Below are 14465 nucleotides of genomic sequence, written 5' to 3' on the forward strand. Positions count from 1 at the left end.
AGGCACTTGATATTCGCTCTGATGTCTAACTCTCACAAACAGAGTGTGGTAGGTACAAATTTCTCCATTTTATAAAAGAAGAAAGAGCCTCACAGAGGTTAAATAACTTTCCCCAAATCCAACAGCTACTAAAAAGTAGATTTAGGATTTGAACTCAGATCCTGTGACTTAACTAAGATTCCATGTTCTTGCCACCAGCTAGTGAGGAGCCTGAGCTTTGAGGTTAGGCACTCCCAGTTCTGGCCATGCTACTAATTTGTTACGTGATTATGGACAATTTCCTTAGCTTCCCTGAGTGCTTTCCTAGTACCTACCTCATTAGATTGTGAGGGGTCAGTGAGATAGTGCAGGGAAAACACATAGCACAGTGCTGTCACAGAGTACCTTAATGTTAGCTGTTCCCATTTGCAGTTTTGGTCTGATTTTTAATGGCGAAATAAAAACTTCATCCTTAAGTGTTCTCTTAGTAGATGGAGTGTAAGGAAAGCTCTGGACAATATATAAATTACATCCCTTCTCCCCCACCGCCTGGGCACCGTTCTATCTACTCTTGAGCCTTAGATGAACTATAGTTGCAAGTATTCAGCCCCTGCATTTACTTAAGAGCCCACATTACAGTTCCTTTGGAAAGAATCACTTATTCTTTGAAACTAACTCATTAGCTGGAAACCAGCATAGGCACCTCATGGAGTTCCTGTGGTTTTATACCTTTGTAGATATGCTTTGGTCTTGGTTGGTCATATGAATGAACCATCTAATAATTTGAGAGGCCAATGATACCTGATTGGCCTGATTTTTTATTTTTCTCCTCCCTTCAGTTTTAACCTGCTGCCTCACTTGCTCCACACAAAAGACAGTCCAAATTGTTTGAGTTTGTACCTCAGAGATACCAAATTAAGCTGCATCATTTTACCTTTCAAAGTACCTGGGGTTGGACTGAATGTTAAAGGAAGTGGGATGAAATCAGACATTGCTTCTTTGTCCACTGTCCCTTTGAGGCTTAGTGTCAGTCACATTTGTTGAGTACCAACTTTATGAAAATCAGTGTTCCAGGTCATCAAGACAAGGTCCTATCCTTCCAATAATCACTAATGATCTGATGTACCAGGTAGAATGTATTATGGCTATGATAGGGGGAAATGGTCTGTAAGCATGTGGGAAGGGAGTATGATAATAGAGTCATGAAAAATGTATGGATTTTTTTTCACCCTTGAGGAAGGATTCTTTTCTCATCCATATAAATCATAATTTTTTAACCCTTTTCTTAATCTGCGTTAGGATTGGCATCTGTTATATTGACATGTAATTGCATGGGCCCTGGAATATGTTGGCATGAACTAATCACTCCCCCATAAAGGTGTTTCCCTAACCCCAGGAGCCACTGAACTGCTCCATAAACTCTCTAACCCCAAAAGGAACTCATTCTGAAGCATAAATTCTTAAAGCTACCATCTAATAAACTATAGATCTAAATATAGTAAAATTTATTATTGTCACTTTTCTTTCTTGACCCAGGTAAATATTTCCTGGGACATATTTAAAATAAGTATCTTGTTGCTATTTTTTTTTTAATTTGTTAAGATCTAATGTGGGCAGAATGTACAAATCAGTATACTTCCCTATAGCAACACAAAAGATAAGCACAATAGCACTATAGAAATACCTAAGAGGTAGTTTAAAATTATATATACACACATATATACATATGTATAAAAAACTTGAAACACAGATCAGATTAGCATTTGTTTCCCCTAGTTTAATAGTGTCTCAAGTAAAACGAGACACTATTGATTTTTAGGGAAGTTAAGCCTATGTTAACGAGAGGAATGAGGCATGACATTTTAGATTTGATAGTAAATGTTAGACCATTTATTGTCTAGGTAAAGTTAATTTCTCATATGTATCAACAAAGTTTTCCAAGCAATATAAATGTATAATATTAAGAGAATGCACCCTGGGGCCACCTTGTAGGTGAAACAAATCGCTTTGTTATTTCAGTACCTAACCACTGCTCTCCTCCTACGATGAGGTCCAAGGCAGACCACCCACCCCATCTTGAATACCATTCCTTGGCAGTTAGCACTTTGACCTTGGAAAATGTCATAGATCAGTGGGATACCAAGATATTATCTTTATCTAAACAGATTTTGATCTTGACTCATTCTGAATTTAAATTTTGTATATATTGTATGATGTTTTGTAGAGTGATGACAGAGAAACAGATACAACATCAGAAGGCAGTTACCAGCTCAGCAGACACAAGAAGAGCCCGAGCTCTTTAACCAATCTTAGCAGCTCCTCTGGCATGACGTCCTTGTCTTCTGTATGTAAACAAAGGCTTCATGTTAATATCCCTCTGCTTCTGCGAACCTTGCTCCACCATGCTCCTGCTACTGTAAAAGGGCCTTTTGTTGTATTTCTCAGATTCCAGGGGCATGAGAGCTTTTTCTCTAACCCACAGTTGGCTTCTGGCTAGCCAAATCTTCCTTTTTCTCTGTTTTAATCACAAGAGAATTCATATCCAAAATAAATAAATATGGTTTTTTGGATGTAAGTACTTAAAAAATCTAAATTACCAACAAAATGAACCACTAAATTTTTCTGTGCAACAAATGGGGTAACTATCACAAAGTATGCTTATATCTGATATGCTTTTATATACTGTGTGCAGGTATAGAATTGTACCTGTCTTTTAGCAAGACTTTTATTCTGATGAATGAAAGTACTGATTCACGTAGAAGAATAGGAGAGGCGATTCTTTGCCCCATAGAGGGATTCAGAATGGAGTTTTCAAAGGAAAGCTCCCTAAGTGTAGTTGCTCAGATTTGATTTAGAGAATTTGACTTTACACAGAACTTTCATAAAGTGAGGTAGTTTTTTTGTGTGTGCATGTAAGATGTGTGTAGAAATATATATGTAAATATGTCCTCAGACACTTATCCAAATATCTCTGATACATATACACATGCACATATCTCACCAGGTCTGCTAAACAAATGATAAATCTGTGCTTAAATTCTTACTAGCCTTGCATTTTTCAAACTCTTTGTAAAAAAATCTATTTAAATTGAATTTCTGCTGATGACAATCAAATATATGGCCTTGGGAAGGCTTTAAACTTCCTTCATCAATCATCCATTTTCTGACCTCTAAAAGTGTATGGCTCAGTAAGCATTTTCTTAGATTCAGCGGATGGGTAACATAGTAAAATTCCTTTTTAGTGCCTTGGAAATTTGATAGAGCAATGTGTCACTGTGATTTGTGTGCCTGAGGTTTCTCACATCCTCTTTCTTTAACACTTTAAACTCTAAGCATGCCTAAAAATGGAACTCTGAATGCCCCCTACCATAAAATCACACTGCTTTGAAATGAGTCAGCATCTAAAAAACTTTGCATTTCACTTTTCATCTATGTCTCTTAGAGGCAATTTTTGTTAAACACTAGTCATCATGTCATGTATATCATGTCAGGTTGTCTGTGTTGGTATGCTTTTTTGATGCCATATTAAATTAACTGCTTTTATGTGCAAACTAGAGAAATAATGGCAAGCAAAGATTACATCCATGATCCTTGTGTTGGGTTCAAGAATGAGATAGAGACAAACACTGCGTGTTTCCGACGCTTTCAGGTGAGCGGCAGTGTGATGAGTGTTTATAGTGGAGACTTTGGCAATCTGGAAGTGAAGGGAAATATTCAGTTTGCAATCGACTATGTGGACTCACTGAAGGAGTTGCATGTGTTTGTGGCCCAGTGTAAAGATTTAGCAGCAGCAGATATTAAAAAACAGCGTTCGGACCCGTAAGTACATTTTGGAGTCACTATTTTCTCTTAGTTACTCTTAATCTTATAGAAATTGGGAAGGAAAGAAAGTAATTGAAGGGAGGGTATGTGTGTGACTGTATTAAAAGGAACGTTTGGGAAAAAAAGTTGGGGGGAAATGCTGTTTACTTTATAGATTCATATGCCAAACCTACTAAATTATAAAAATATCAGAGAGGCACAAAACATTTCAAGTTGGAAGGGACCTTTGAGGTCATTTTGTCCTGATTCCTTCTTTTTACAGATAAGGAAACAAGGGACAGAGAAGATAAGCGACTGTTTACATAAATTCAGCAGCAAAATGAGGAATGATGGATTGAGCCCCAGTCTCTCTCCACACACTTTCAAACTTTCTCTAAGATTAGGGACACGTGGGACATACTTTATAATGCTCTGCGGTGCAGAAATAGTTAAGATTCTAGAATAAGGTAGTTTCCATATATTTAAATTATATTCTATAGAACTTTAGGGGGAATTACCAACTCATCTTTGAAATCACAGGTTTAATTGCATTTCAGTTTAGTTACAAAGTTGAATGGTATTCCCTACTTATCCCTATGCAGAAGTCTGATGCTTAATTATTTTGCTAGCATAAGCCCAATCCTAAAAGGAACTGGGCTTAATAGCCTTTTTGTTGTTTTTTCTTTTTCTTCTTTTTTTTTAACATTCATATGGCTTGATAGGTATGTACCAGATTATTTTTTTTCAAAAGACAGTCACAAAAACTTTTTTAATTCTGCAAGCATCAAAGCCTTTTCTTAATAGGAAACTAGCCAATAGAATTAAGCATCATGTTAGAGGTCTGTCGTCTTCCCCCTGCCCCACATTAGTTAAGGTCAAAGGAAGAAAGGAATTCAGGAAATATCCCTTAAAAATCTTCAAAACAATATAAAATTATCAATTCCACTGAAATCACTTTAAAAGCTTAAGCGTAAAGGTGTTGGTGAGAGCATTTATTACGTACTGCTTTTCCTAGTGTCATGAAATAATTATTTCTATCAATTTCCAGTGCATTTTTTAAAATGGAGGTTAGACACATCACTTTTATTTTCTCTGACCTTCTTGTCTGTTCAATTCTCTTTTTAGATATGTAAAGACTTATCTGTTACCAGACAAGGGCAAAATGGGCAAGAAGAAAACGCTTGTGGTGAAGAAAACGTTGAATCCTGTGTATAATGAGATACTGCGGGTATCTATGACCTCTCTATCTAGGAAAATCCTAAATGATGACCTATGCATTTAAAAGGCCATGTCATCTTGGGTAGTGTCCCTACAGAGGAAGTCAGTCACCAAGAGAGAAGGAAATGAATAACCATTTTCTGAGAATCTGCTTTGTATGAGATGATACACCATGACTGTTGTATGCGTTATCTCATGCATGTCCTCCATACCCTGCCAGGGGGATAGTATTATCTGCGTCTCACAGATGAGGCAAATGAAGCTTAGAGAAATAAAGGAAATTGCTCAAGGATACACAGCTGATAAAGTTGAGCATTGCTGCCAAAACAATCTTATAAAAGCCTAATTCTGATCATGTTGTTTCTTTGCTTAAAATATTTGAGGATTCCCATTATCCTTAGGGTCAAGTACACCCATCTTAACACGCATACCACTCCCTTGATAACCTGAGCTCCAGCTTCATCATTCCACTTTCATAGTCTTTCTTCAGGTCACCCTGATTCCTTTCTGTTCTTTGGAGGAACTACATTTTCTCACACTGCTGGGACTTTCTGTTCCTTCAGACTGGGATATTCTTCCCCACATTCTGTCCATAACTACTTCCCACAGCCTGAAATGCCTCTTCCTATGAGAAGCTGTCCTTAACCCCTAAGTTTCCCTGCTGTCTGCTGCCTCAGTCTCCTTGTTTTACAATAGGCTGTGTTAACATTCAGCACTTTAACTACTGGTTTAATTGTAAGTTCCATGAGGGCAGGGACCAACTCTGTGTTGCTTGTAAACTGCATACCCTTACGCAAATGATTTAACCCATCTACACTTCAGATCTACAAAAGGGAGATAAGAATAGTACCTACCTACCAATATGTATGAAGTAATTAGTATGCATTAAACACTTAGTAAATGCTGGCTCTTAGCACAGTGTCTGGTATAGGTACTTAAAAAATGTTTATAGATGGAAGGATAGATGGATGGATAGATTAATGAAGAGTATACCTGGCTCAAATGCCCATATTCCTTTTTCCTTCAAACTTTATTATGCTGCCTTAGTCATGAGTAACAGATTATTTAAAACTACAAATATGAGAAGGATTATTCATTCCCTCTTTCTGAAAATTCTGTCCAAGTATTTGGTTATCCTCTGAGAAAAGGAGCAACATTAAATTAACCCTCAGTCATCCATGGGTGAATTTTCTGTAGCAAGTTTTTAATTATGACTTGACTACGACATACTTCAGAACCCTAGATATTTCTAGGTCAGCTACTTCAACCCTATACTCAGGAAAAGCCAGCTAGTTTAAATGGTAAACTCAGAGAAAGGCAAGTCTGCTACAACCAAAATGGACAGTCAAGTAGTATATCATAAAGCCAAATAGAGATTATTTTTAGATTAGAAAGACTATTATCCCTTCCATGATTATATATAATCAAGGATTGACTACATTTTAGATTAAAACTATTAGCATGCCAAAAAAAACAGGTTGAAAAATATCTTGTCCTTGCAGGATAATGGTGGGAGAGGTTGTATGTATATGGGACCGGTGACATATGGGAAATCTTCTGTACTTTCAATTTTGTGTGAATCTAGAATTCTAAAAAAAAAAGTCTATTAAAATAAAGTCTATTAAAAAAAATACTTTGTCCTTAGGTAGAAAACAGACCATTGGATTAAACTTCATTTGTATTTTTAGACTGAATTTGATTTATGTTATATCTAGTTAGAACTAAAAACATCCAGTAAAAATTGAATAATTGGCTTTTGTTTTTAGAGAGCTATTACCAGCTATGATATTTGAGCCATCATTTGCTTTTCCAGAGGGGGAAAGAAAAATGAGCTTTTGTGAAAGATGAATTTGAGCTCTTTGAAACAAGACACTTAGAATAAGATGACTTTGCAATATTCTTGAGACTTGAAACCTAACAGATGAGAAAATCTGATCTACCCAGATGACTTTTTTCTTCATCTCTATGTCATAACTTTGGCATAAAATAATATTATTTACCACTTTAATTTCCTTCTTTGAACTGCAGTATAAAATCGACAGGCAAATCTTAAAGACACAGAAACTGAACCTGTCTGTTTGGCATCGAGATACATTTAAGCGCAATAGTTTTCTAGGGGAAGTGGAACTTGATTTGGAAACTTGGGACTGGGATAACAAACAGAATAAACAATTGAAGTGGTACCCTCTAAAGCGGAAGGTAAGTGCAGAGCTTTTTGTTTGGTTTGTTGGTTGGTTGGTTTGGGGCCTAGGATACAGGAGAGAGCTGTTGTATAATTGCGTTTTCATTCAGAATGCTTACCCATAGTTTGGGATCATTATGTCTTTTCACTCTGTCCCATATGTTTCTTATGCTCTTTTCTATATTTTCTATTCTTTTTTTTTCTCCTCTCTATTCTTTGGGCTGGCTATTTTTTGCTAACCTATCTTTTAGTTTAATAATTTTCTTATCTGCTGTGTCTAATCTGCTGTTACACCCAGCTACAGGTCCTCAATTATACTTTTCAGACTTACATTTTCACTTCATTCTTTTTTATAGATTCCATTTCTCTGCTAAAATTCTCCATCTTCACATTATCTTTATGAATTTATTAATCAAAGTTATTTAAAGTGTGTATCTGAAAACTCCAATATCTTAAACGTTTGTGAGTCCCTCTTATCTAATTTTTTATCTTAGTCTGGTCATTTGGTCCTTTGTTCTGATACGCCTGTTCATTTTTTATTGCGTGCTGGACATTGCATATGAAAAATTCTAGGGATAATTTGAGAGGGTTTACTTTTGCATCTGACACACAGAGTAGGGACACACCGCCTTAATCTAGTCTGGTAATGAACTGACTAGAAGCTGGGGTTCAGCTTCCACATGGTCTGATCTAGTTTTTCTTTGCCCATATTCCTAGACTGTGGTCTTTCATGGGTTGCAACTGAAAACCTAGGTAGTACTCAAATTTTAGCAGGTATCCAATTCACCAGAAGGACTTATTAAAACATAGATTTCTGGCCCTGTTCCGAGGATTTCTGTTTTGGTAAGATCTGACCCGAGAATATGCATTTCTAACAAATTCCCAGGCATTGCTGATGCTGCCGGTCTGGAGACCATACTTTGAGAACTACTGGTCTAGAGTATTTTCTGAGACCATCTCTCCTTAGCCGGCCAGTTTTTGCCTCTCCAGCACTGTGAGAAGCCCTGCTCAGCTTCTTAGTCTCTTTCTGCTAGGCTTGTTGTGCTCTCAGTTGGCACTACTCGAAAATCAGCTAATGCCTTAAAGTGGAAAGCAGAGAATGTCAGGCTCCAACATCTTGTCCATTTGAGTCCTGTCTATCGTAATAATTCTTCATCACCTTCAAATATATTCTTTTAATCCAGTTTTTTTTTTTTTTTCCTCATCGGGAGGGTTGGTGTGATCCCAGCTAGTCCATCATAGCTGCAAGTGATACATACAATTAATACAAACTATTATTGATACAAACTATTATCTACACAATAAAACAGTTCCACTTAAGAAACGGTTCCAAAATATCACATCAGAATCACCTGAAGCACTTATTTCTAGGTCTACCCATGACTTGCTGGATGAGAATTCCTCAGAAGTTGTCAAAAGCATCTCATTTTTAACTAGCTTCCCTTATGTTTCTAACATGTAGCCATGTTTTGGAAATAAGGCTCTTAAGACCAGAATTTGAAAGTAGAACTCTCTCTCTCTTATAATAGATATGTTTTAAAATTATTGTTCAGTCTTTGTTATTCTTACAGGCATCTCCTCGTTTGGTCTAAAATAATTAGGTTAATGCAGCTTTGAAAATGTAATATTTGTTCCCCCCCCGCCCTGCCCCCCGCCCCCGACTCTTCTTACGCCTTCAAAGAAAGAGAATACAAATAAGTTGTTTTATGTGCTGGCTGAATGACTGAAAAAATGTATGTGTTTTTATAAAAACCAAAGCATCCCAGAACACCACTCCTGTCTCCAAGAAAGCCATTCTGATTTCTCTGAACTAAAGGCCTTGAAATGTTTTCTGGGTACCCCACAAAGATACACAATATAAAAGCAACAGTCTGGCTCTGATGAGGAGGGAAATTTTAATCCAGGGCACTCATGAGTGATACCTAATCCGAGAAATGAGGCAGATACGGTCCCGTAACAGAGCACCAACAAACAGGGTAAATGGTTTGTGTCTCATACCTGCTGACATTCCTTCATTTTCCAGACAGCACCAGTTGCCTTTGAAGCAGAAAACAGAGGTGAAATGAAGTTAGCTCTCCAGTATGTCCCAGAGCCAATGCCTGGTATGTAGTGATTTTTCTGTCCAGATTTATGTCCTTAACCTTATGTCTCCCCTCTTCAAGGATTTCTTTGAGTTCTATGATTTTTTCAAAGGTGAAGCCCTAAATAAACTTACTAATTTAGTAATCGTATAGACCGAATGAGTCAATCCACAGTTGTAAACTACAAAATTTTCTTTTTTTTTATTGTGGTAAAAACACATAACATAAAATTTTTCTTAACCGTTTTTAAGTGTACCATTAGTAGTGTTAAGTATATTTACAATGTTGAGAAGCAGATCTCTGGACTTTTTCATCTTGTATATCTGAAACTCTATACCCATTAAACCACAATTCCTTTCTTCCCCTTCCCTCCAGGTTCCCCTTCCTGGTAACCACCATTCTATTTTCTGTTTCTATGAGAAAAATTCTCATTTTTTTTTTCAGTCCAGCTTACAGCCCTTGTTTTAACTTTTACCTCACTCTCCCAAAAGTTTGTATCTCCACGGCGTGAATGGCCTTTCCTGTATAATGCTGTGATACAAATGGAACTGGTGTGTTTTTTTCCCCCATAGGTGGGAATTGGGAGAATTCATATGAAGCCCCTAAGAAATTAGAGCTCATTTGTCCTCTACTCTCAAGGTCTCATTAGGGGAGAAAGCTTTTTCTTCAAAATTTTTAATTGCATCCTTGATGTTAAGGCCTCAGTTCTCCCGCACAGTTAAGGAGCAAGAGACTGTCAGGAAATCTGTGCTAACCCCCCTCTCATTTCCCACACAGTTCCCCAAGTTGTCCTCCTTAAGAATCTATATGAATGTTAGGACTGAAATCAGGGGTTGCAAACTCAGGTGCTTTCAGTAGCCTATCCAAGTCTTAGATGAAGTCCCATCTCCTCCCTAAAGCTTTTCCTGAATGTTTTTACCCTCACTGATCACATCATCTTCTAGAACATTACAGTAATAACTTTGCAGACCATCTTTAGGTTGGCATCTTTGGATGCAGTACTGCCAAGAGAGGAATGGCAGTGGAATTTCATTTTCTCTCTCTTTTTTCTGTTACAGGTAAAAAGCTTCCTACAACTGGAGAAGTGCACATCTGGGTGAAGGAATGCCTTGATCTACCACTGCTAAGGGGCAGCCATCTAAATTCTTTTGTTAAATGGTAACAGCATTGATAACTCTCCACCCTCAGTTCTACAATAGCCTGGCCTTTGCTGCTTGGTTTTACTTTTCTGTATCTGTGATGCTGAAAGTCGTCATTAGTAGTATAAATAAAATAACTTGAGACAGTGGCGACTTGAGCTAGAGGGATCTTTGACATGAACCCTCTCCAAGGCTTCATTTAGTTTTTTGCTTTGGGGGTTTTTAAAATAAATTTATTTATTTATTTTTGGCTGCATTGGGTCTTCGCTGCTACGTGCGGGCTTTCTCTAGTTGCCGTGAGCGGGGGCTACTCTTCTTTGTGGTGCGCGGGCTTCTCATTGCCGTGGCTTCTCTTGTTGCGGAGCACGGACTCTAGGCGCGTGGGCCTCAGTAGTTGCGGCACGCAGGCTCAGTAGTTGTGGCTCGCGGGCTCTAGAGCACAGGCTCAGTAGTTGTGGTGCACGGGCTTAGTTGTTCCGCAGCATGTGGGATCTTTCCGGACCAGGGATTGAACCTGTGTCCTGTGTCCCCTGCATTGGCAGGCGATTCTTAACCACTGCACCACCAGGGAAGTACTTCATTTAGTTTTAAAATCATAAAGATAAGAGGGAATATATACAATCGAAACCGGAGATCACATACTCAGATACGTAATGTCTTCTAGGAGGTACATCTGCTGATGAGGACAATATTCAATACTAAGGAGTTTATGAAATGGCTAATGGTGATGCCACAACTCTTGGATCCTTTGTGGAGCATCTGTTTTGTGGCCCATTTGCAAAAGGTCTTTTGCATCAGTCTCTAAATATCTGGGAAGTTATTTGCTAAATAGGCCCATACTAATAATTAGCTCATAAGAGTTTAAGACAATTTGGGTTTTTAAGTTGCAACCTTTTTCTCTGTTGTAACATAAATGCTTGGCATCTTACCTAAACAGATATTATTGTGCTGTCCTAACTCTCTCTGACTAATTTTATCTATATAGATTCTACCAGAAGACCAATTGTAGCTATTTAAGTTTATATGACCTTATTTATGATTTTCCCTATACATATTCTTCATAGATGTCAACTGATAAGTTTTTCAGCTCAGGTCAGTCTCCCATTCCAAGACTAGTCCCGGCCCTTCTTGTCTGCACAAGAGACATGGTAGGTTAAATTAATTTCACTTATTACCATAAAGTAAATATAAATAATTGCAAATATGTAATATAATTCATTCCCAAAGTCAAATCTAGCAAATTGGAGAGGTTTCTCTTCTTTTGCAGTTCTGTACAAGACTGATTTCTTAGGCTATCACAGATAATCAGGAATAGATTTTAGAGGAATCCACAAACAATTGCTACATAGTAAACACTAAGTGCAGGTACTGAACTAAGTTGTTTGCTTAATATGTAATTCTAATATTAACCTTTTGAGGTAGGCATCACCATTCCCATTTTATAGATGAGGAAGCAAGTGTCTAAGAGGTTAAGTCAGTTTCCTATACTACACAGCCACTAAGTGGCAGAGTCAGGATTCCAAGCACGTGTGGTCCACTCTGGTGCAGAGAGTCTTTCCGGCAGGATGCCCCACCATCGCCATCACCATCACCATCACCATCTCTCTACACTCTTTTTTTCTTCCATTTCCTCTCGCCAATCCCCAGTAGCTGAAGCACACTGAAAGCATGAGTTTACTGTCTTATTAAAATGTTCTCACAATAATGTTTCCTTTCGTAGTACCATCCTTCCAGATACAAGTAGGAAAAGTCGCCAGAAGACGAGAGCTGTGGGGAAAACCACCAACCCTGTCTTCAACCACACCATGGTGTATGATGGGTTCAGGCCTGAGGACCTGACGGAAGCCTGTGTCGAGCTTACTGTCTGGGACCATTACAAATTAACCAACCAGTTTTTGGGAGGTCTTCGGATTGGCTTTGGAACAGGTAACATTTGTTACATTTTTAATTCTCCATGAGTCAAATGCTTCTGGAGACACTAGAGATTGGTTGGTTTGTTGTTTTGCTTCTTCCTAATGAAAACAGATATTGTTTCTGTTAAGTATAATGAAATGAATGAGTGAAGGAATGTCAGGCTGTGTGCCAAGGACTCTGGATACAAAGATTAACGGGATGCAATGTCTGTCCACACAGAGCTTAAGTTATTGTGGGGGAAACCAGAAAAGCCTTCATCACTACTCTTTCCTGAAAAAACATTTGTGGCCCTTCATGGCTAAAAGTGTGCTTTGCATAATAATAGTAACTAATATTTATGGAGCACTGATCGCTGTACTAAGTGCTTTATTTGCATTATTTCATTTAATCTTCACAGCAGTTCTATGAGTTGTTTCTAATGTTAGCCCCAGAGAAACTGATGTTCCAAGAAATTAAGAAACAGAGCTAATAAGTGGCAGAGCCAGGATTCAAAATTGAGTCTGTTAGACACTAAAGCTGTAACCACACTTCCCTAGAGATCACGTACTGTCACTTCCAACGCAATGCTGGAATCCTCCCTACTATCCCCTTATGCACCTGACAGATTCTCATCTAACTTTTATATGGATGTGAAGAGAAATCATTACTCTGAGAATAATGAGAATAATCCCAATTGTGGTGGGTCCCATTATTGGATATCTCAGATGGTTAAACAGTTCTTTCTCTGCCCTCCTGGCGATGTTAAAACTCTTCCTAGCTGTTTCCATTGGTGATTATAATTAGGGAATGACTCAGTTTTTTCCCAATGAGCTATTCCTTTCTAAATGCAAAGCTTCCCTTTTTTTCCAGGGAAAAGCTATGGTACTGAAGTGGATTGGATGGACTCTACTTCAGAGGAAGTTGCTCTCTGGGAAAAGATGGTAAATTCCCCCAACACTTGGATTGAAGCAACCCTACCTCTTAGAATGCTGTTGATTGCCAAGATTTCCAAGTGAACCCAAAGTCCACTGGCTCCTCCACTGAAAACTACTAAACACGTGGAATCTGATCTTAAAAATGTTACTATGTAGACAGAGATCCTCACCTTCTATCTATTGCCATAACAAATGCTACACAGCATGTTAAAGTCAACCTGCATGTACTTCTTTGGTTACAAGGCCCAAGAGACTTAAATGATAACAAAACATGTAATGTGTTTGTGACTCCAACATTAAAGAAGATGTTTGAGAAAGTTAAGAAAATCAAACCATTGCTGCTGCTTCAAAGAAAAAGCTGCCAAAAATAATTAAATGTGGGGTGTTGTTAATGAAAAGAGTTTTCCAATTTGCCATCATGTGTTTCTTTCTTTTTTTTTTTTTTTCTTTCATTTTTTGGCCATGCCACAAGGCTTGTCGGATCTTAATTCCCCGACCAGGGATCGAACCCACGCCCCCTGTACTGGAAGCGTGGAGTCTTACCCACTGGACCACCAGGGAAGTCCCACCACCATGTGTTTCAAACCACAGTTTTGTGCTACAGTTAGAAGGGCCTGCCACTTGATCATTGAAAACCCTTGCATGAACTGAAGAAATGTTGGTTTGTAGAAGAGTGACTGAAAGATACTCCTACGAGGGGAAAAAAAGGCAGAATATCAGTGATGATGAAGAATTTGTTCATAAGAAAGCTATTTACTCTGTAATCTCTATTGAAAATGGAATTCCATGTTAGGGCAATGAGACTATATTTACTGCGTACGTATATTTTTTGCCTTGAGCAACTTTCCCTTTTCCCAGTGTTAAAGTCCCAAATGTGCTTTGGTGCCACCCACTGGCCATAGGTGGAATTTAGTTTTGGGCTTAATTTTCTCCTAAGATAAGTCTCAAGCCTGTATTTTGTACTAGAGTGCCGTATATAAAACAAAAACCTTGCATATATGAGATTCTGTTTTTCTTATAACTCTACTATATGAAAAGAGCATGAGAGTGGTCTCAGACATGCCTTGCAACAAAGTTTTAATTAGAATGTAAATTGTTAAATTATACTGTACTTCCTGTGTCTGTATAATTTTCATAAAGTATTTTGTAAAAACCCTTAGAATAAATTATTATATGATTTAATTGTCAAATTAATCTTACTTCTTGTTTTAAATGAAATACTTTATGTTAAGAAACC

The 14465-nt window shown here is 37.8% G+C and overlaps 1 protein-coding gene across 10 annotated transcripts in view; it reads left to right on the forward strand.

Moving 5' to 3' along the window:
- Nucleotides 1–14418, forward strand: part of SYTL2 (synaptotagmin like 2) — a 99613-nt gene extending 85195 nt beyond the window's left edge. For 5 of the 10 annotated variants that reach the window (XM_019948790.3, XM_033862159.2, XM_033862160.2 and 2 more), the window contains 8 exons: nt 2204–2323; nt 3629–3798; nt 4906–5008; nt 7027–7197; nt 9204–9282; nt 10320–10419; nt 12121–12326; nt 13164–14418. In XM_019948790.3, the coding sequence (XP_019804349.1) occupies nt 2204–2323; nt 3629–3798; nt 4906–5008; nt 7027–7197; nt 9204–9282; nt 10320–10419; nt 12121–12326; nt 13164–13309 (1095 nt within the window). In that variant the 3' untranslated portion in view covers nt 13310–14418. The other 5 variants (XM_019948791.3, XM_033862161.2, XM_033862164.2 and 2 more) reach the window with 2 other exon arrangements.
- The last annotated feature ends 47 nt before the right edge of the window (nt 14419–14465 follow it).

This window comes from Tursiops truncatus, chromosome 8 (assembly GCF_011762595.2).
Source record: "Tursiops truncatus isolate mTurTru1 chromosome 8, mTurTru1.mat.Y, whole genome shotgun sequence".
Lineage (NCBI taxonomy): Eukaryota > Metazoa > Chordata > Mammalia > Artiodactyla > Delphinidae > Tursiops > Tursiops truncatus.